Genomic DNA, 23,812 nt, shown 5'->3' with positions numbered 1-23,812 from the left:
TAGAGATGGGGGTCAACTACTGTAGTTAATGACCAATGTAGACAGAAAGAAACACTGGGTTCGTAAATAAAAACCAGGCTCAAAATCAGGTGAAGATTCCTAACAACTAGAACAACTGGATTCTGCTTTTCCTATGGAGGATAAGAGACTCCTCCATCAGTCAGCCTGGGGTAGGTGGTCAGATTGAAGGATTCAGAAGCTCACTTCCATACTGATGTAACTGCAGAGGACAATGCATGAATTTGGACCTGGAAGGGAATCTTTTCAAGTGACAAAAATACCATGAGAATAACAATTCTTAAAAATAAATAAATAAAGGAAGGAAAGACAGGAGCCTTTGAGGATTCCCTAAATATACTTTAATTTTGCAGCTTCGGGACTGATGGACAAGCAGTTGTACAGATCAGAGAGCCCCTATCACAGGGTATGAAACCCAGCTGGGTTAGCGGTTTACCCTAAAAATCTGTGTGCAGTGTGTTCTTGGCTTGAAGGGTCAGCATCACCTCATCAGACTCAGGGCAGAGCAGAAGTGGGGCCCGAAGCAGCAGTGAAGAGCTTGCAGAGCTGGGGTCTGCTCTCCCACTGCCCTCCTTGGCCATCCGTGCTGAGCTTCATAAGGCCATGTATTCTGCCAGTACATTTAATGGCAATTGGGATTAGTATCTTTTGAGCTGGGGATGACTCAAAAGATACATTCAGAAAAAACAGAATTAAGCTCTGCTACTAAATTTGCAATTTTCTCATACATCCAACATCATCCAGTGCAGCATGAGCTACAGAAACTGATGCCATGCAGCTCCATCCTACGGAAAAAACAGCAGTGGAAATAGATGGTCCCATGTTGCCTCCTACTATATGAAAGGAATGAGCAACTAGAGCTGTTTACAGTAGAAACAGCAGAAAAATATCACAGAGAATAGTACTGGCAGAGCTGAAACGGGCTTCCCACGTAGCAACACCATGGAAAGAGCCTGAAAACCACCAAAATCCCACACTCTCCCTATCAACAGATCTGCACTTGTGCATCAGGTGCCTTTTGCTTTATTGTGGTTTGAACTTCCACTGAAAACCTTGCACTACCCCGTATGAATTCTTCTCCTTACCCAGCCCGCAGCTTCTCTTATGTCTCAAGGCAAAGCAGTGGCAATAGATCAAAGCCAAATTCCCCATCCCGCTGCCGCAGGATGACGGCTCCTCCTGCGATGCCATCACTCTTGGGAGAACACGTCAAGGCAGCACTGCATGAGAGCACATTAAACCCCCCAAGCAACCCCCAAATCAAACCTCAGGTGGCATTTCCCTTCTTGCTACTATGCCACCCAGAAGATCCGTGCTTTTGCCATTAATTTTAGCAGAAATGCAGAGCCTAGGACCTGCAACCTGACGGCCGCTGCTGCTCGGTAAAGACACGCGCGGGAGCAGCCTACACGGTGGTGATTTTCTTGTCCTTGGTGGCCTGTTTGATGGCAGCTTGCTCACAGATGATCTCCTTCAGCCTCTGCAGCCTCATGTTCTGCGTGGTTTGGTCTCCCACCCCAGTCTGGCTCCGGTGCAGTAAGTTCAGGGCATAGATGTATTCCAGCTCCGTGTACTTCACCCCTTGATCCACCACGAGGTTTAAGAGCTCGTCTGCTGTGTTGTAGAGCATCTCGTAATACTGCCTGAAAAGCAAGCAAACAAAAAAGCACATTCTGGTGAGAATTGCAGCCCTTCCTTTCTGTACAGCATTATCAACTATTACTTTTTATTCCACAGTGCTACAAGCTGAGAAAACTGTGTCAGGAGCTGTACAGAGAGCATGAGGATACGGTACCTGCTCCCTGCTCCCCTCCACTCACTCAGATCCAGGGAACTGAGGGATCCTGGTCCCTAAAAGTTGGTGTGAGCCACAATGTCACAGTACGTAGCTGGCAGTATTCGGACGTATATAGATATACAGGCTTGGTGCTGTGCAGTTGTGTATGTAAGGACAGGAGCCTTCAGGAAAGGAAAGCAGTCAAAGGGTTAAGGGGAGCAGAGTTTTGTCCTTAGCAAACCCCTCTTGCAGGGAGATGCTGACACAGAGCATGGAAGAGCTCCAAGCCCCAAACTCCAGGGACAGCCACCACCACCGAAACACATGGTGTCTGAGAGAAGAATATGAAATAATGCAAAATAAAATTTACGCCAGGAGCCTAGGTGCCTCTTTTAATAAGTAAAAGCTCATCTGAGGTGATGGCATAATAAAGAGGCTGCAGAGCAGGCTGGTTTAAATTAAGTGGCTTAATGGATGAATGGATTTCCAAGAGAGGGGATTCGAACAACAACCTGCTGCAAGGGCAGATGAGCTATGGGGCCAAGGAAGCAGTGGGGCGATTCTCAGAGCTGGATTCTTCACCCTGGCTCCACATACCGGGTAGAAGAGGCAAATCAGTGATAGCTGCTGGATGGAAGGTACCGCTTTTTCTAAAGGAACTCATTAGCTTTCTAACTTCAGATGCCACAGAGCCTTATAGAGAAACAGCTCAGGCAAAGAGGAATGGAAAGATCCCAATCTGCTTGCATGCAAGGGCTTCTTTCAACCACCTGTGGTCACTTCCAGCCCTTCCGTGGCTGCAGAGCAAGGCAAGGCAGAGATGGCCACAGCCCTGAAGAGCTGCCCCTGCATCACTCCCACAGGCTCCTCTAGGAGCACAAGGACAGACCGAAATCTAAGGTCTTGGTGGAATAAATTATATAAAACCCATAAGCAGGGGCTCCATGAAAAGTTATAAGCACCCTTCCTGACTGTGATCCTTGAATGCATTAAAAGAGCAATCAGGGCAACGAGGGGAAAGCTGCATATTAAATGCCTCTTCTTTAATCTGCAAGCTCCCTGCCTTTGCTGTACCTTTCCGTAGCACCCAACATGCAGCAAACTGCAAATCACTGCAGCAAGGATCGTAGCCAGCCGGGGCAAAACCGCTTGTTTGGAGTGGCTCAAGTTGCAGGTGCACCTCATAGTCCTGCACTTTCATCTCCTCCGTGTCCTTCAAGGCAACGTCTGATGCTGTGAATTTGCTCCTGTGACTCAAAGCCTGCACCAACCTAACTGCTCTCAGAGGGCAGGTAAAGGGAGGTGACTCCAAAATGGTCATTTCATAGAATCATAGAACCACAGAATGGTGAAGGTTGGAAGGGACCTCTCGAGGTCATGTAGTCCAACCCCTGCGCACACAGGGTCACCTAGAGCACGTGGCACAGGACTGCGTCCAAGCGGGTTTGAAGATCTCCAGAGAAGGAGACTCCACAGCCTCTCTGGGCAGCCTGTTCCAGTGCTCTGGCACCCTCACTGTCAAGAAATTTTTCCTTAAGTTCCTGTGGAACTTTTGGTGTTTCAGTTTGTGGCTGTTTCCTCTAGTTGTGTTGGTGGCCACCAGTGAAAAGAGGCCGCCCCATCCTCCTCACTGCCTCCCTTGAGGTACTTCTAGACACTGCTCAGGTCCCCTCTCAGCCTTCTCTTCTCCAGCTGAACAGGCCCAGCTCTCTCAGCCTCTCCTCATAGGGCAGATGTTCCAGGTCCCTGATCATCCTTGTAGCCCTTTCAGAGGCCAAGGAGTCACGGGATTCAGAGGGAGCAGTCAGGAAAGATGGGAATGTGCCTACGCAAGGGAAGATAGACATAGAAGGCACCAGAAATGAATGAAAAGCAGCTTCTGGAGACAAACGATAAGCTGAAAAGAACAAATAAGCTGTTAGGCAACACGTATTTGAGATGCCGACCGTGAAACTGCAGCTGGTGGGCTGCAGCCCAGCTCAGCTGAGCTTCACAGCTGCTGCAGACAGCCCTAGGGCAGCTGGAGATGGGTCTCTGGTAGAAGGACTCATTGGTCCCCTCAGAAGCTGCCACCAACGGGACGATCCCAATGAGAACATTTCCTTTGGCCACAAAAACCACTTGAGTTACCTGGAAACATACTTGCTATTGACTGTGCAACAGCACTTTTGAGCTGAGGGAACCCCCAGACCTCCTGACTTGCTACCTGTTAAGAAGAAGATGGAAGATTCCTTGTACAGATCAGTAGGCAGGTAGATAGAAAAGGATGAGGAGACCTTACACCACCCTGCTATTTGCAGATGGCATTCAGGTCATCTCTACAAGCCCTGCAGCCATAAGCTTGCTGCCAGCGTTGGGTAACACCGTGTCACCCGGCTTCACCTACGGATTTCAGGTCTGCGTCTGCGAGAGGAACCCAACGGCGTGACCCACGGACCAGCTCGTTGTCCCCTAGACACCACTGTGCCAACCCGTGACATTTATATGATTTACTGCTGTCCAGCCCTTAGAGTTTCTGACTCTTGCTCATTTGGACTGCAGTGCTGCTGGTGCTGAATGAGGTCTGTGTCTCACAACACACAACGTAGCTCTTTTGCAAGGCTGACCCCCTCTTCTGGAAAGCCACATGCCGAATCTGTTTTTTATTTTTTAATAAAAAGTGATGTTTTGAAAGAGTCGTCAGTAGGCAGGCACATAAGAAACAAAACCAGCAGGTCTCATGCAAAAAACGATATCCTAAATTTGAATGGCAGCTGCCTGCAGTGGGCCCCATAGCATCATTCTGGCACCTTCACGTGTGGCTCATTCACTGAACCCCAGAGGTTCCAGAGGCTGCTGTTGGCCTCAATATTTTGGAAGATTAGAGCACTTATAGAGATGCTTCACAGCATAGTCAGAAATCTAGTGTTAGGTTAACTTGAGAATATTGCCAATAGCTCAAATACAGTTATGTGCACAATGTGGAGGAAAAAAAAACCAATAAAGTTGTCAGGACAAACACTTGGATTAAGGAAACATTGCTCACCTTGAGAGAATTTATGCCGAGCTGATGTAAAAGGAGATTTTTTTTTACCTTGACCAGAAGCCAAAAAACTTCTGGCCAGATTTTCAGCAGGATGGCAAAGGGACAGGGTGATTTCCCTCTGAGAGAGGGCAAGCCTCTGCTCCAAGGCTTGGGACCCTTGACCTTCCCGAAGTGTCAGACCACGTTAACACAAGAAAGAGCAAGAATGCCTCCCTCCTGCTTTCACCTTCCCATAACCACACGCTCAGAAATGCACCAACTGTTGCACCTCAAATGTTTCTAACTGTTTCCCCTTGAGGCACATCTTAAACTTCGAAAATTTCAAACATCAGCAAAATTAAGCAGCGTGTACTGGGTAGAAAACCTGCAGCCTGTGGTTGGAGCTGTGCTACCTGTTTTGCCCGTAATGTGATGAAGCATTTCCAGTTCCTCCAAGACAAGGGTCCTTCAGGAAGCTTTCCAGCACATTTCCATCCCTTCTAGGAGCCTTACTTGGATTTTCTCTTTCAGCAGGAGGAGAAGAGCCGACTGGCCCACATCCCCTTAGCTCCTCTCGCCATCTGACTCTGCATCTCAGCAGCTTCCGTGACATTGAGGTGCCTCATTCCGGGTCATGTGAAGGTCTTTCCCAACCATGACGATTCTATGATTCTATAATTCTACATCTCTGAGCATCTCCTATGGAATTCTCCCTATTTTGTCTTGCTGGCTCTGTGATGGTGACGTGCAGGGACTGGCCACCCACCAGTGGGCATCCAGGTGACCAAGCCAAGTTTACCTCCCTCTCCTGAGATACTAAAACTGCTGTTCCAGCACGGACCACCACCATACTCAGCAGTGCGAGGCTGTCTTTACCCCCTGTCCTCACAGCTGCTTCCTTTTCAGCCCGTCCCAAAATCCTGGATTACTACAGAAGAACAAACACAGGATCCACCTGTCACTCTGTTCAAGATCAGATTATTTTTTAATTAAAAATTTCCTACAAAATAAAAAAGAAATTAGGATGAACGAGACCATGAGCGAGTGAGAGGTATGCATTTTTAATTGAGTACAATTAAAAACCTGCTGCTTTGGCATGGCATTGCCTTCGGCCAAACTCCATTTGCATGAGTGATTATTCACTCCATTACGAAGTCTGCTCAACTTTGCCTCCCTTGTCTTTGAAAGTATTAATAAATATTGATCAGACGCACTCCTGTTTGCCTTTGCCCAAGTAGTTCTGATGGACTCATCTTCTGATGTTATCAAATAATGAAATATGAAAGAGCGAGTGGGATGAGCCTCTTGTTCTGTGATTTTTTATTTAGGCTCTTCATTTTACTTTCAGAAGTGCATTTGTCCCTGCCATTATAAATGCTCTTTTGATTATCAGGAAGAGGCTGAGGAAAGCACGTTGGGAAGAGGTGGGGGAAATAAATGGACGACAAGCGAGGGAGATCTCTCTTCAGTGAAATGCTGCCAAGCTGCTTTGGTTTCTAATCTTGAGATTTAAAACCGGGAAGAGGAATTAATATTTATCAAAAAGTTGACTCTATCATCTCACAAAGAGGTTAATAAATAATAATAGAGGATTAATGAAGCTAACCAAGAACCACAGCTTCCTTCCCAGGCCTTTGGTCTCCTTCCACGTGAGAGCAGCTAAGCACCTGTAAGGTGATGAATCCTGCCTGAGCAGTCAGAGCCACCAGCTCTCAACCACGAGATGTTTGGGGTAAGAAGAGAACGGGTCCAAGTTGATTGCACAAATCTTTGCTCCCCTGAGAATGAAGTCAAGAAATTGCTGACGGGAACACCAACTGCTGGTTTGCAAGGAGAAGGAAACACTAATCTGAGCCTGAGCCCTTGGCTCTTTAGGATTGTAAAAACCTGGCCAATACCTTCATTTATGTTCAGTTTCAGGGCTGATGGCCCTGTTTTGGGAGAGCAGGGAGAACTTAAGCATCCAAAGATGAATAGAAGGTGATGCCATAAGGGAAATCCTCATTTTACAGTTAATACAGGATGCTAAGCTAGTTTTGATTGCAAGTATGACAAAGATTTTAAAAATTCCACCACTATAATGCTCATTATATGATGATATATGATCATGATTCTATGATTCTATGATCATTCATGGCATTAGTCCTTCTCTCACATCCTCGTGGTCAACCAGTACCTCAAGTGCCTCAAGAGAGGCAGTGAAGAGGATGGTGCTGGCCTCTTTTCACTGGTGGCCGCCGACAGAACTAGAAGAAACGGCCAGAAACTGAAACACCAAAAGTTCCACAGGAACTTAAGGAACATTTTCCCAACAGTGAGGGTGCCAGAGCACTGGAACAGGCTGCCCAGAGAGGTTGTGGAGTCTCCTTCTCTGGAGATCTTCAAACCCGCTTGGACGCAGTCCTGTGCCACGTGCTCTAGGTGACCCTGCGTGTGCAGGGGTTGGACTAGATGATCCCTAGAGGTCCCTTCCAACCTTCACCATTCTGTGATTCTATGATTCTATGAACCAACCTAGATGACTATGACCTATTCTCCTCTGACTAAGGGCAATGAGATTTGGTCCAAAGCATCTGAACAGTCCCTTGAATTCTTCAGGCAGGCTTTTGAGGACAAAAGCCACGTCTGAGGGCAAATGATGCCCAATCCAAAGCCCAAAGACCAATTAACACTTTCTGCTGATTTTGACTTTTACTGGCCATGAAATTCTGAGGTCGCATGAAGAACATCTTTGTACTAAGAACAAATTCAGGAGGACAAATATCAGAGGTGGAAATGTTTCCAGGTCAAAGGAAACACCTCTAATGAGAAATCAAAACAGAAGACGCCAATCAACACGTGCAACTGTTTTCAGTTGCCAGCAATGAATCCATTTCAACAAGGATGCATTTTTTTGTGGATAATATCAACAACAAAAAAGAAGAGGTCTCTTGAACTCTATCCTTGGAGAAAAATAAAGAGGCTTTCTCACATAGCAAAAACCTCTGAAAAAGCAATCAGGATAAGACAAGCTCCTCTGAGGGCTATTAATACCATTCTCCATTTAAATGCTAATGCTAACCTATAACCCAGGGCCTGCGCACAAGAAAGTTTTTCAAAAGACGGTCAGGTGAATTCAAAATTAAATTCTGATTTCCCTGAGAATGATTTGATCTCTTCTTAAAAGAAGGACCTTCTGATGAACACTGTGATGTTTCGAAGCAGGGTATCTCACTTTAATTATCTATACATTATATGGATAGATGTCTAGCCTGTAATGGTGCAAGGACAGAGGTGTCAGTTCACATGGCAAGAATTCCCATCTGGCTGCTGAGTTATCCAGAAGGAATAAAATAAAATATTGCTTGCCTTATCTGCCCCTGTTTCTGGAGATCCGGGAGCCTTTTTTACAGCACCCGAAAATGTCTTAGGTGCTCCAGTAAGAAATAAAAAGATTAAGCACGAAGCCCTGAGAAGCTAAATCTAGGGAAAAAAAAAACCCGTAAGACATAAGAATGAACAGGCAGGTGAAGAGAAAAAAGGACGAGAGCTGCAAGGGTAAAGTCACTTGATTTTGACACATGACACCTTGGTGGAAATGTTATGTTTAACTATGTGGAGAAGCTGAATTAGTGAAAATAGGGGAGTTAGGAGAAAAAAAAAAAGGAGCAATTTTCAATTCAGGTAATTCAGACAAAATGGATTTTGAGGACAGATTTGAATGAAGAGAAGAAAAGCCAAGAAATGGGCCCTTTGGGGCTATTCTGCCTGTGGAGCACGAGGGGCTGAGGTGGGAAAGGGAAAGAGATGAGGCCAGCGTTGAGCATGGCCTTGGGAGATGAGTCTGAGGATGCACCATTTCACAAACTTGAAGAAGCAAGCAAAAGAAAACTCGTGGAAACCAACAATTACTGTAATTCCTACACCTCATAAAGACTGCAATGATGTTTGCACACACTCGTCAGTGATCAGCATTTCAAAGCACACCAGAGTCTACAAGCACGAGCCCTGCTTCTTCCCTCTTGGGAGCTAAAAGCAACTGTATAGAAACCAGTGTCATATACTCAGTTAATAACCACTGGCCTTAAACTGTGTTCTTCAAGTCCTGTACATAATTGCAGCATTAAAACCTACCAGAGAATATCATTACTCTTGGGAGACGATTCCACTGGGGAACATAAATCCTGATCATTTTTTTTCAATTTTTGTGTTGATTTTTTAATTAACTCGGACCACTTCTGGGGAAAATGATGTTCATTCGTCCAGAAGGACTCAGAGGGCTTTGGGGGAATTCACGCTGGTTTAGGTGTTGACACTACAGATGTTGTTGCTGCACTAGTCACCCTCAGCTCCTCTGCCACCGCATGGAATGATTCTGCATGGAAAACGTGGACGACCGAGAGCCGTGTCCCTACAAGACAAGAGTGTCAAGGACATAAAGCGCATGCACTTAGGAAGCTAAAATATGCAAACATCCAAGCTGTGAAATGGGCTCGCTAAAGACAATAAAATGCAAAAGGAAGAAATAAAAGTGAATTTACAGTATGATGCTACTTGGCGCTCCTGCAGCACCTCTGCAAATCACAGCCTTTAATAAACATGCAGATCAAGGCTGTGATCTGCAAGGAGAGCATTAACATTTCTTTTATTTCTTTTTTATTTTATTTTTCATTTTTTACACCCAGAGAGCCGAGTAATTTGCCCAAGGTGAAAAACAGATATGGGAAGTTCTGGCAGCTCGATTAGTCCTTTACCCTCTTTTGGGCCACTCATTCCAGGGCAGAGACCTCTAGCCAGGGCACAGAGCCAGGTAGGAAATCTGGGTGCATTTACTGAAGAAGGCAAAAATTAAGCTCTGCTAACTAAAGCCATCCATATCATAAAAAACAATTACTTGGCTCATGACTTGGACAATTTTGCCTGGATGGGGACAGGTGACAGAGATCTCCACGCATCCGATGGTGTCACACGGAGGTAAACGCCGTTCTTCACATCTCATTTAAAAACCATCGTGCAAACGACTGCAACCACCCTTGGACTGTGCCACGATACCCGGTAATTCCCCAGCTTTTCAAAGGAAGGATAAATCCATTAATACCCATTAAATAATTTTTCAAAAACAATGTCAGAGACACTCCTTGCAGCCCCGCGCGGGCCGACATAATGAAGGACAGAATTTCTTGTTCTCCAAATGGAACTTTATAGGGTATTAAATAAGCACCCTCAGCACTTATCTAAATCTTTAATTAGTTCTATAATATACTGATGATATCAAGGCTAATTAAATTTATACAGATAAAGAGCAATGAAATTCTAACCAAGTGAGCTGGAAAGTACATATTAAATAGTAAATTTAATGGTTCAAGCAGATAAGTGCAATTTTATATAAAAAAATTAAATTCAATTTACATGTTGTATTAAAATTGATTTTGAGTGTGCAAATGATTGGAAAAAATCTTTTTAATATATCAGTAGAAGTGCTAATCCGTCCTGTTTAAATATCAGTTATTAATGCCAGCATTTGCAAATAAGCCACACGCATTTGCATTTTTACTGCATATAGTAAAAAGAAAAAAATTATCTAAACCATATGCCAGTTTATAAAGAATATTAAACAATTTTTTTCCCTCTTGCCTCATGCATAAATGAGAGGAGAGGTGGAAATGAATGTAGCCCTAAGAAGAGAGAGTCAGCACTTCGATGGGAAGCGCTATGAAGACTGCTCCAGTCAGCAAAAAATCATACAATTTTAGCTACCCTTTGGGAACAACAATTACTGTGGTGAGAACCCAGGCTTATTTAGGATCCAGAGGTTTGGAACTGTATGCAGAAGCCCAGCGCAGTGGTGCACGTTGGATTGTCTTTAATCTGTCTTTAATAAAACCCACCAGGACTCTTTGGTAGTTACCCATGGGTGAAGGCCACATCCCATCGGATCTGCTTGCTAATGGGCAGCCTAAGCACAACAGACAGCAGCAACACCCGAACGGCTGTAGGAAACGGTGACATCCATCGAGGCTGGGTCCACCTGTAGCAGAAGGTGATGGGGACTTGACCCTTCAACTGCTAACTGGAGCCACACAAACTGCCAAAAATCCTTGAAACCCCCAGGTTGCAGCTTCATTCTGGCCATCTTGTGTTCATTGAGTTTTATCCTGTAGTGGTCTCAAAAATTAGGAAAAGGAGCCTTTTGAGGCCATGCTGATGCCAAAATTGGTGTGCAGAAAGCAATGGTGGAGGACATAGGAGCCACCTCAGTTCTCACAATTCAGTTTCCAGCAGACGTGCCCGTATAACACTGCTAGTAACTTCATCAAACTCCCTTCTAAGACTGAATCAACTTTTGGCTCCCGTGACTCCTCATGGCAAGTTATTTCAGACCCACAGCCTGCCAAACCTCTCCAGCGCTCTGCTCCAAGCCTCCTCTGCTGGCCACAGGCCAAACGAACACTTCATCACACCTTGTGTGCCAGTTCACGGCGCCTCCGATGCTTAGAAACCTTCCGATTTGGGAGCTCGATGTATTTACGCAAGCTGACGCTCATCTGCTCTTGCAGCAGTAATTCTAGTTTAAACGGTTCCTCTCCCTCTCTGACGTCCCTATAACAGCTGGTGTGGTTGTTTCCAGAGAAGTCATAGCCTTCCTGAGATATTATTCTCCTAGGCTAAGCAAGAAGGTCAGTTTTAATGTTTTCTTTTAAATGATCGTGTTCCTGCAAAGAAGAACATTCACTTTGGCCACAGCAAGCACTGAGGCTGTTGTCTGCGGTACATCTGTGGCCTCTTCTGGCCATTTGAGCTTCAATCACCTCAACGTTTTTGAGCCAGCGGATCTGCACTGTCCTGAAAGACAGCACAAACCCAGGGCACTTGCAATCAAAGCGTCATCAAGGCAACCTCGGTGACACACTGATCAGTGTGGTTGAACCAACTGGCTTCAGGCCACCTACCATGGCCTCAGAGGCCACAGGACAGGACCCACAGCAAGGCTGATCGCTTCCTGATGAAGCATCTAGGAGCTGCAGTCCTTAGCTCAGCACCTCTTAGAAATAAGGTCGGTCCACATGGAGTGAGGGGAGAACTTCAGCACTTTTCCTAAACTGATAGAGTAGTTCACAGGCATCAAATCCAGGGAAGTCCCCCTGAACCACTCCTTCCATCTCATTGCAGGGAAACGTCCTCTAATGCCACAAAACTTCAAAGAACTGCCTAGAACTACTGTGTAAGAACCGAACCTGTAGGTTTTTGTACCGATTTATTAACCTCCTTTCTCAGTTCCCATTCATACTCCCCAAGACACTTCAGAAACCATAAAGCACTAACCTTCCCTGCATTGTCAAATGATTCCTTTATGGTGGAGGAAACGAAAATCATCAAGACTATGGGGTCAGGCTGAAGTCCTTGGTGTGTGTGAAGGATGGATACAACCACTCAAAAGCCATCCCTGCGCTGTCACTCGTGGTACCACCTCAGTAACCTCCCAGCACCGTCTTCCCCACTGGTCTCAACCTTCCAACTCCCTCCAAAGACAAAAAGCACAAGTAAAGGGAGAAAGAATTTCGCAGACAGCACCAGACAGTTAACAGATGGCAAAAAATTACCATCGTTTACCAAGTTGCATTGGGTTTATGAAAACAACCTAGAGTACAAAGGCACTTTACTCACTAATAAAGCTATATTTTACATATTGCTTCTTCTTCATAATACAAAACTGTTCTTCACGAGAGCAGGGAACTTGCTACTATTTGCACTTCTCCTGCTCTTCGCTTTGTTTTTTGCACATATGACAATGCGCAATATGCATCTGATACGTGACTTAAATAAGCACTTGAGGGACAGACTTCAGCTTTAGATGTTAACGCACTTACGTGATGTGAGATGTCACTTGAGTTTCACATCCTTTCTATATTATTTGATCTCAGAGCGGGAATGAACATTTTAAAATTCAAGACAAGCTTTACAGCCTTCAGTGACATCTGAGGAAGAGATTAGACGTTGCAGATCATTTCCTGACAAGGACACGCATCCATATATGTTGATCTCATATGTGCATACTGAAACACGGGGTCTGGGTATAATTATTTTACTGCCTTCTGAAAGAAAAACAAGTGAAGTTTTCAATCTTTACCTGAACATACAGATTTCTCTTGGCTACGAAGCCCAGGTTCATTACAGGACACATTTAATTGCTATATCAGAGTTTGTGTGTTGATATTCTACATCTGATGTGTGAAAGTTCAGGGACGCCAATCAGGCGCGGTGCAGATGCCACTCTGCAAAATGTTCTCAGACAGTCTCCATCTGTCAGATATGGGAATACTTGCGCTCAATCAATAATTCACCTCCTTAACTCCATGTTTTCTGCATTTGAGTCAGAATTTTTAACGTCAGCCTCGCCAGAGGATCTACCTGGGATAACAGGAATGGCCGGATCTGCATTCCCCATTACGGCTGCTGTGTTTCTGTGCCCTGGGGCCAGCTGCAGACCGTAGCTGAAGAACCACCACACAGTTTACTCAGTTCTTTCCCAATTTAGCTACAAAAAGCCCAGTTCCAATTTGGGAGCATCGTCGTCTTCTTACCAGGGGAAGGAGGTCAGAGGATCATTTATGAAGATCACACCTTAGTATCCAGAGTCCAACTCAGCTGGACCAAACCTTTTCTAGGAAAGCTCATGCAGTGGCTGAATACCAAAAACAGGACTTTTAACTGCAGTGAGTTGAAGAGGGAGGAAAGCTCAGGCAGAGGAAAGCTGCTCTTCCAGTGGTCAGAAGATGCTAAAAATTCATTAATGGCAACCATGCAAAGCAACTTGCTCCATAGAGACAGCAAGAATTTGGTGAGAGCCCAGGGCCAGGGCCAGAAGATGGGCTGATCTGTGGTCCCTTGCACGAGAGAAAGGCAGTGTGGAAATCCATAGAGAATCCACCAGGTGAGATAGTTGCCGAGAAGGAGGGCAAATTACTACCCTAATTATTAGTCCATCAGCTCTTAGCATTTGAACTCTCTTTGGCCAACTTGGATTCAGTGGGTGATGCAGGATAAGAAATCAGGGCAATACCCTGTCGTGCACACAGGAGTTACAAGCTGCATCTGCCAAGTAGAAGACACTGCTTGGAATGACCTGCACATCCACGAGGAACAGCAGGGCTTGTTGCACTACCTGGCATTGCTCTGCTGGTGGAAAACCTTCTATCTTGTGTAGGACACCAGGCTGGGCAACAGGACTCGCTACTAGCCTTGGCTTGGCCATAGAATGTCAAAACAGACCGAAAGATTGGTACAGTGAATGAAATAAGGTCCTCACTGGCTACAGAGTAATTAAGTGTAGAGGGAAATGGAGGCACATATCTCTGCCCAAATACCAGTGTCTAGTGTGGCCATTCCAATGGGTTGTGTCTCTTGTGGTCCCAGTGTCATACCTGTGTCCAGCGACCTTGGCTATCCAAGGGCACTGTTTTGGAAAGCGAATCCCACAGTAAATGTGGGAAGAGGACCTGCCCATGCCAAATCTATGTAAAAGAAGCGGTTTCAGCCGTTTTAGTATGACAAGATGCTTGTTGGAGATAGGTTGGTGCTGGCTGAAGACCACATTGAGATGGCAACATGAGGGGCATGGCCAACCCAAGGTCCCCAAGCTGCACGCAAGCCTGAAGCAGTTCAGTGCGGCACATGATGAGCTGGCACGTGCCATGAGCACGCACAAGAAGTGTTCCTATCTCCACAGGGCTGTGTTGCATGTCTGGGGGCTCTTCCTCATCGAGATGACTCAAAGGAGCAGGATACGGTTGGCTCTGGATATGGTTTCAAGGCTGGAGCCGCACTGGATCCTACTCACCATCCTCTGCCCTGACCCTATCACTATGTCATGGCTTGACCCTGTTGGTCTTTCCAGATCTGCCATTTGTGTTCTTGCCTCGTTTTCCCTCTTCCTTCCCCTGTTTTAGCAGAAACTGGCTCTGGGCCATTGCTGCCTCCCACCTGTTCCTCTCTCCTCCCTCCTGTCCTTCCCTGCCAGCCTCCTTGGGATGCCAACACTGATGATTTAGACCCTATTGGCTTCTGCCTTCCTAGTGAAACCCTTCTGCCCTGATGCCACTAAATCAACGGGTTAAAAGGCTGAACACCTTGGCTTTATCTAACAGATCTGGGAAAGATATGACTTCAGTGGCACAGAGAAGTGATGAGGGGTGACTTCTGAAAACGTATCTCATGGCACCAGTATCTCTTACTTCTGAGCATACTGAGCAGTTGAACCCCAGGCAGCTCCATGTCCATGTGAGGAAGAACTTCCTTGGTGTGAGGGTGCCAGAGCCCTGGCACAGGCTGCCCAGAGAGGCTGTGGAGGCTCCTTCTCTGGAGATGTCCAACCCGCCTGGATGCCACCCTGTGCTCCGTGCTCTGGGTGTCCCTGCTGGAGCAGGGGCTGCACTGGGTGATCCCTAGAGGTCCCTGCCAATCTCAACCATTCTGGGATTCTGAGCATATTCCCAGGCACGGAGCACTGCAGTTTCTCATGAGATCTGCCTGGCAGGGCAAACCAATCTGCGACCCAAGGACTTGGGCACATCTCTGCTTCTGGTGGGGCTCGTGCCAGAAAGCAGCAGCCTGCTGTGAAAGAGGCAGGACATTTTTTCTAATTGCTTCCATTTGCAGGCTGGAGCTAGGCAATAGAGAGACGTTTCCAGCTGACAATCCAGTATTTACCTTTATTTCAGCAGCAGACAAATGCCTGGGATAGGTGTTCTTCACACGCTGGTGGTTCCCCCCTTTCCTGGTGCTTTTTTTTTTTTTGGTCTCAGGCCAATTTTCATTTCTAAAACATCTGTCCTTCCTCTAACAGGAAGCTCCCAACAGGCCAACACATCTTCAGTGCATGACCGCCCAGGTGGACCCCATTTGTAAGGGTAGGAGGAGAAAGGAATTTCTAAAAGCTGTTTCTGGATTTCTCCCACCTCTTCATGGCAGGCTACATTCCTATCTGCAATTTCGGAGTGTAAATGGCCTTCTTCTTCCCACTCCTTCCACCTCTCCTGGCAAATCTTTCCCATAACACGGGCCAGCTCTTCCTGCTCCCAGGTGAGGTGCAAGGATCTGGCTCCACTGGACCTACCTACTGCCTGCGTAGCTGGTTTGGCAGGTGCTGCTCTTTGCTACTGCAATGATGACCTTAAAATAAAAGGGAAAACAGCCCCCTCTCTTCCCATTTCTCATTTTTCCCCCAACAGCAACCCATTGCAAAACAGTAATATTAATAAAAAGGAAAAAATCCTACGGAATTCCATCTAGAGATGGAATGAGGAGGCCAACCCTCCTATGAGATGGCAGGCCACATGCTAGAAGGATCATCACCCACCCATCCTCTGTGCAATTTCTAACCTGCATACTTCTGCTACCAGCTCCAGCTCTCCTGGTGTTTGCTGGCCCGTTGGGCTCCTGGAAGGAGCAGGCTCAGGAATGTGTCCCATGGCGATGACATCTCCTTCCTGCTGGACAGCCAGCACTTCCCTAAACTTCAACTTAAAGCAAATGCAGCTCTATAAATAACTGATCATTGCCAAAGGATCCTCACCGAGGCCAAAGTCACTAAAAGTAGAGATTAGGAAGAAAACTTTTAAAAAGAAAAATCCTTTCCGTTTAATTAACATTAGCAATGCAGCATGACAGAAGGAGATAAACACACATGCACCTACACAAATAACGAGCTTGGGAACATAAAGTAATTACTTTGATTTTTTTTTTTTCCACCAACATTCAAAACTTATTAGTCTCGAGAAAGCACCTATCAGCAAAAGACTGTCACCCCAGGGATAAATGAGGAATTTGTTTGTAATTCATTTCTAGAAGAATATAGCCTGATGTTTTTAATGCACTATAGGAACGTGCTCTGGCCAAGTCTAGCAGCCAAAAACATTTCTTAAAATTGTTTATTCACAGCTCCCTGAACTTGTGTCCCTGGAAATATGAACAGAGGCTTTTGCTGGCTGAGAAGTTCGTCTCCACTGATCGCTTCACCAACACCCCGAGCGCGCCAAGCAACAAAAGTCAATGAAGCCCCTCTGTTTTTGAGTCCATTTCCAGTTTAGCAAAATTAAATTAATCTCTTTCCGCAGAACAACTCAGACATCCACATTCAGGCAGTGAAAATCATTATGGAGGCCACTAAAACCTGCATCTCCAAAGGTTACTGTGCGAAGATTAAAAGCGCCTCCAAGAAGCACTGAAATGGCTGATGAAAATCAAACCTTTGAGTCAACAGCGGGAAGCCTGAGTGGGGCTGCCATGTGCCAGGGCCAGACTGGTATTTTAAGATGCTTCCCTTGCTCTACGGAGCGACACAGGTGAAGGATGGATGTTATGGGACTTCATGCACTGTGGCCTGTTCTGCCATTAGGAATGTAGCACCTGCCAAATGAATCCAGCCTCCTAATCTGGTGATTTTGGGGCTGTTCCTGTGTGCAAAATCCTGCTGAGGCATTTGTAGGTTGAGTGGCCACATGCCAAGCAACCTCCTGACCCCAGACACCTAAGGTGGGTTGTCTTGCCTAACCACAGATGCCTGCCATGGATCATGTCACTCAAGCAGGTCACCTTGGCTCTGCAGAGCCTCGTGAGGCAGCAACAGGCGCTCTTAGGAGCCCACTTACCTCAAGGCACTTGAACCAATTCAGAGAATCTCAATGTGCTCATTTCTCACCCGTTGCAGTAAAGGGAACCAAGGGCGACCAGCTCAGTTGGAGACATGATGTGGAGGACCTCTAGATACAGCATGGGCAACCCCACCAACGTCAGCGGGCCACGGCACCTACCTGAACATTCAACGTGGGCTTTGTTGGGCTTGATCGCACGTTCCTTGGGCTGCCCCCGTATCTCTGAAACGCCTGGTGTGTGTTTTAATTACAAAGCCAGCAAAATCCCCTCCTTGAGGAATTTCTAATCCACGCAGCCACCAGAGAAGGGGAGGGATGGGCTGTCATTACCTGGTGGTTAAGCCACTCTCATTCCATCTTCAGGCGCTCAAGTGCTCTCATTACACAAAAATTACTTAAGGACAAACACGAGAAATGTCATCCCCCAAGAGTCAGGTTCTTCGCTTCGGAACAGCTGGTAAATCACCATCAGGGCATTTTGGAGCTTTTCCTGACACAGAGAATCAGCAACAGACAAAGCATTTCCCAGACTAAACCAATAAACAGGAAATGTGCGACTCGGCAAGCTTGAGAACAAAAGTTCTCCATCCTCTGACTGCAGGGAGGCCAAATGGCCCAAGAAGGGAGAGAGAGAAGAGTGATGATGCCTTCTGCACAAGGACACACTCGCTCCTCCCTTCTGCCCTCCGCTCCTGCATGGAGCAATTCACCCATCACGTCTTAGCCCAACTTATGGCAAAGTCCCACTTTCAGGAACGCTATCATTTTCGAGTATCACAGCTCATTTCCCTTTTTGTTCCCTTTGCTTCAGTTGTGCCAGCGCAGCTGTCTGCAAGGCCCGCTGCGAACCAGCCTGGGGAGCTGATCCTGCCAAAAGAGACAACGAGCTGATGCAAGAAGCCAAACGGGAGCTGGATTGCTGCCCTGCAAGGGAAGGAAGGACAGGACCGGTGGCTGGAAGGCCATGGCTTGCTGCTAGGCATTTTGGTAGCCCGACGTCTTGTGGATAGAGCTGAGTATAAACCTTTCTGCACAAGACTCACCTCCCTGAGCGGTCAGTGAGATGAAGGCAGGAGCAGCTCCCATGTGCTGGGGGTCACAGTGTTACTGCCCCAGCCAAAACAAAGCTCCCATGTCCTACGTGGCATCCTAGAGAAAGCCCTAGGGAGCATAAAGAAGCCCTCTCTAAATGCACTGGGAAACAGCAGGCTCCAAAAAGAAGCTTGTTGTTGTGCCAGAGAAGAAATACCTCTATTATATATTTACCTATACATCGTCATGGACCTTAACATCATGGACAAGTGATTTCTGGTTCAAAGACACAGACTGGTCAAACTCCTCTCTGAAATAAACGTCTCCTTGCAGCATCTGTCTGGCTGTATGTATGGGAACACACTCTCCGATCACCCAGTTCACAGGGGGAAAACGAAGGAAGGAAGAGGATAGTCAGGAAGCTGAGGGGTGTTTCTTTATCCTCTATGGCTGGGATTTTCGGTTAATGCAGCAAAATCACTAATTACAGCTAATTAAACCTGCACTGAGATCAAAGAGAGAAAACGAGGGAAAAGAGAGGAAAAGAAAATGCGGATTTTGTTGCAACCCAGTCCTTAATTGAAAACTAAAGCAGCTTTGTTAATTAAAAGCAGCAAAACCTAAATGAGGGCATGCTTCACACATCATAGACAACGTGGATCCAGCATCACGATGGAGCTAACAGGCCTCTCCCATCCTGCCAAGGGGAAGCTTTTCTTCCAGAGCCTGTTCCTGGTTTCCAGAAGGATCTTTCTAGAATTGGTACTGCAGAGTGTTGATCTCTTCTGCCTGCTGCAGCACTGAGCACCTGTGGGCACGCCGGGAGGACAGAGGAATTCTCAGGGCTACCACATTTAGTTTTTATGACCAACAAAGAATTCTTCCCTCCAACACTGTATCGAAAGGAGATGGATGTGAGCCCAGGATGTCCACACCAGCGTCCCCATCTTGGCAGCTGGCTGCAGAAGGAAGGGCTTCAATCTGTAGGACTGCCAAGCCCTCATTAAGGCATTATAGGATACATATGTGTGCGGTTACCCAGCTCTGGGTGCTGCGCATGCTCAGGAGCCATCTGTTTTTATGTCATGGAGACAAAAAAAAAAAAAAAAAAAAAAAACCCAAACTCTTAACATGTCGATATGTCACCCTGATCTTGAGATCTCAGCAATGGCAACTGGACATTTGGGAGAGTGTCACGGCTCTTTAGGGATGGAAGTGACTCTGTAGCAGGAGGGACCCCAAAACTCTCATGCCTGACCAGTGGAAGAGGTCCTGAGTTACCTCAAAGAGGATCCAGCTCTTCAGGCAATGGCTGCTCCTCCCTTCAGCTAGACCTCAGCTATCGTGTTCTTTGCCATGATATCGGATTCCACGTATCATCCTGAATTTGGCGATTAATACCTCATGGGAAACAAGCCCTCGGCCTCACTCGTTTCAGTTTTCCACCTCTTCCCTCTGCAGCTGAGCCCAACCCATGCACTATGCAATCAGCTGTTTACGTGTCTGTCAAGAGCAAAACCTGAAAGAGAAATATCATTCCTTGCTCCAAAGAAAGAAGAAGGAGCTCTGCGGGCATGGGGATATCGGAGGGATTTCATGCACTCAGGCTTGCCCTTCCCTACACAGAACCCCAGTAGATGGCAGCAAGTTATTGCTTATTCCTGCTGCCGGGGACAGCCTCGTGCATCAGGTGGGAGACAGAAATCTCTCCTTCCCCTGCACAACTGAACAAAAAAATCCCCTGCCTTAGAGTCGCAGCAGGAAGGTAGCCCTGAATCCCAAACTCAGCATCCTTAGCAGAACTGCGCTCCAAAACGAAGCCCCTTCCACAGTCCTGCTGCTGCCGTTTGGGGATCATCCCCCCTGAAGTTAACAGGCATTTTCCAATAATCTCAGCGCAAGAAGAGTCGACCAAGCTGGGCTGACCCTGCTGTCTCCATGGGTGCTTGTGCTAAAAGCAATGGACCTGTTTGCACCGTGCAACTGTGGCCCAAGGCCACCGCTGCCTCTTGTCACTGACTGAGCTGCTCCGAAAACTGCAGCGTTTCCATCCACTCCTGTGCTGGGCGAAGCTTACTGGCAAAAATAGGGAGCTTATCAGTGCTCACAATGGAGCTGGGGTAGACAGGCTGCATCCCAAACCCACGTTATTCTCTTCGCGTTGCACCTCGTGCGATGTCTCAGGTGTCTCAGCACCCACATCTCTGTATCTGACCCCGCATGTGATGCAGGAGTGGGACACGGATCCAAAAGAAAGTTCATTCTTCTGACTCCTCCCGTGTCTTTCTTCTCTTACCCTCCTCAAGTGCAGCCCCAGAAGGCAAATTCTGGGGAAAGGGGCTGTCTCCTCCTTTGCCTGGAGGGTCTGTGGTCTCTGCAAACTCCTTGCTGGGTCTTACCCACTCCCAAGCCACACGATGACCATTCTCTCCCGACTCTCCTGTCTCCCGTCTGCAGGTGGCTGTATGGGTGCAGAGAAGCCATTTGCCCCAAGAAAATAAAAACACAAACGAGCTCATGTCCATCGTAGCATCATCACAGCAGGGGACCGAGGTCGGGAGCTGCAGTTGTATTTAGCTGGGAAGTAGGAGCACAGGTCGTTATCGCTCACGAACGATAGAAATTCAAGGCAGCCCTTGTGTATGGACAGGAACATTTCATCAGGGGCATCTGCGCTGCCCTTCAAGGGCTTTTTCATGGGCAATGTGTGAATAAATGCCTGGAATCCTGACAGCTCCTTCCAGCTCCCACTTCTGGGGGCTTCTCTGGGGTGGCCGGGATGCGCCGGCGCTGCAACGTGTGTGTCACCTCTGTTAGGAAAGAGGGAAGGGCCCTGCCAACATCCTAGCAGCAGGAAAACAAGGTTTTCTGATCCCTGTGGGAACATTTGTTCCTGTTCATCAGGCTCCCATGTAAGAAGAGGCTCCGCTACCTTCCTGAAAGACATTTCTGATCTCCGTGTCTCCTTAGTTGCCTTAACCGAGCTCTTTCACATGGATTCACAGTCCAGGTGCTCCCCAAAACCCCCTCATATCTTACAAGCTCCCCTATGTTCCCATGGAAATCTCTTAAGCCCTGCTTGGGTCGTTTTTCTCTCTTTTTTTTTTTTTTTGCAGTTGAAGGACCCCCAGCCAGAGAACATTTTACAGAGCGGGAGCGATTAATACAGAGCAACAAGTGGAGATTAAACCTGGTTCGACGGTGGTCACTGCAAGCGCTACCTGGAGACTTCCCATGCAGCTTCTGTGCAAACGTACCCATAAAGCACTGAACTACCCTTTCCGACCCACTAATGAAGACTACATAGCAATCATAATAACAATAATAATATTAATAATGATAAGGAAGCTCTACTTAAAGCCATTCATTCAGGTTCAGCTGTTCACCAGGCCAATATTACGTTGTGTTTTATGAAATGGAGACATTTCATCATTGCTCCCTGCCCAAGCAACACATTTCACTTTGGAAAATAAGGCAATTTTATCACTGTCAGGCCTCTGAAAGACAGTGCCTTTTTTCTTTCCCCCCAATGGAAAATGAGCATCTAAGACTTGAATAATGTTGAATAATGCTGAATCAGCAACCCAGCCCAGTCTTGACTTATCTCTGGGTAAACATGTAAGTTTATCTGGGGGTAAAGGAGAAGAGAGGCAGGAAAGGAAGCAGAAGACAAAGGAGATGAACTGGAATCCAAATTCATAGCTGGATTTTATCCCTCTCATGGCAGATGGGTCTGAAAATTCAGAAATTTGGAGGCATCTGGAATCCATTCTCAAGCGCAGACTTTGCAGTATGTGCCTGCATAATGCATACAAGAAGAAAATATTGCTTTTTCTTTAACACGGCAGTGAATGCCCTAACAACCGATTCCATTTCTGCTGCCCTAGATACTGTACACACACGTAAGAGAAAACCTATTAATATTAGCAAGAAATGCTGCAAATGCCCTTTTGCAATGCACAGAAGTGCACAAATCTCAGCAGTCAGAACCTGTGTATTTTACTCCTGCCAGTGGAGAGCTCGTTCCTAGAGTCTATAGAAATTAGCAGTTTCTTTTTCCCCCGATGGAAACGTGCTCATGCTGTGAGTCATGACGCTTGTTGACTTTCCCTGCCCATCTCATGTACGTGTACATTTTACATGGACAAACACCTGAGGGGAGAGTGTAGGGAGGATGGGGCCAAACTCTTGTGGGTGGTGGCCAGGGACAGGACAAGGGCTCATGGGTGCAAGTTGAAGCCCAGGCAGCTCCACGTCCATGTGAGGAAGAACTTCCTTGGTGTGAGGGTGCCAGAGCCCTGGCACAGGCTGCCCAGAGAGGCTGTGGAGGCTCCTTCTCTGGAGATGTCCAACCCGCCTGGATGCCACCCTGTGCCCCGTGCTCTGGGTGTCCCTGCTGGAGCAGGGGCTGCACTGGGTGATCCCTAGAGGTCCCTGCCAACCTCAACCATTCTGGGATTCTGGGATCTCTACCTTCAGGTGAGAACCTCTAAGCAAAGCTCAGCTGAAGCAAACTTGCTCCTTGCGCGGCAGCACTCCCAAAGCAGCACATTGTGCAAAAGCCTGTTGTCCTCCACCTTTGGAAAAGGACTGTCTAGTACCTGCTCCAGACCTAAGCCATACTGTAAGGAGAACAATGTCTTGATGGTCAACTGTGACACTTTGCTCCTTGACCTGCTCTTTTGGGCATGCAAATACAAAGAGGGTAAGGAAGCAACACGGGTACCAAACTGCCCGTCTGGGACAAGCATTTAGTCAGTTGGCTTCGAATGCAACTTAGCTCCTACTTGGAGGACAAGGAGCTCCATAAAAGTCAGAGAAAAGGGGGAAAAGGAAATAGTGTGTCTTTCCTTGTCCAAAAGATCCTATATAAGAGCCTAAGTCTTCTTTTAAACAAGCTCCATAAAGAAATTGGAATAAATGTTGAATTCTTTTGCATAAGGGCAGATGCTAAGAGCAGAAACGGAGATGGCACAGCGTGTTACAAGCTGGCTTGCACCCACTTCTAAAATAACCTCTGTAAAATCACCTAGAAATAGCGATGATCAGCTATGTCCCACCTGGAAGCAAGGCAGCAAGGCCACCCCAGCTAGCAGGAGGGCAGGGGAGAAAAGGAGAGGGCAAGTGAACACTTCTCAGCCAGCTCTGACCCTGCTTGTGAATGCAAAATAACCACTCGCTCTCTGGTTTTCATCTTCAAAAAGGCAAAAACTGATAGCTACAGCACAAAGCGCTTAAAGATTCATATATGAGAGCGATCACAGAAATACAAATCACTTTTATCCTACATTGATCTCATCTTATGCTTTCGGGGGGTGAACTGTTATGTTGATTTTATCGTTTGAATAGACC

General features: G+C 46.8%; 1 protein-coding gene across 1 annotated transcript in view; it reads right to left on the bottom strand.

The window, feature by feature from the left end:
- Window positions 1-336: 336 nt before the first annotated feature.
- The window catches only part of EXOC4 (exocyst complex component 4), a 301,672-nt gene continuing 278,196 nt past the window's right edge, over window positions 337-23,812 (bottom strand). The window contains exon 18 of the mRNA XM_088531798.1: window positions 337-1,661. Within this exon, the coding sequence (XP_088387924.1) occupies window positions 1,424-1,661 (238 nt within the window). The 3' untranslated portion in view covers window positions 337-1,423. The remainder of the gene's footprint in view (window positions 1,662-23,812) is intronic.

This window comes from Tinamus guttatus, unplaced genomic scaffold (assembly GCF_059628265.1).
Source record: "Tinamus guttatus ecotype Peru unplaced genomic scaffold, ASM5962826v1 Tinamus_guttatus_pri_ptg000434l, whole genome shotgun sequence".
NCBI classification, from domain to species: Eukaryota; Metazoa; Chordata; class Aves; order Tinamiformes; family Tinamidae; genus Tinamus; species Tinamus guttatus.
Note: the sequence above shows the minus strand (reverse complement) of the source record. Positions and strands in the feature narration are given on the sequence as shown.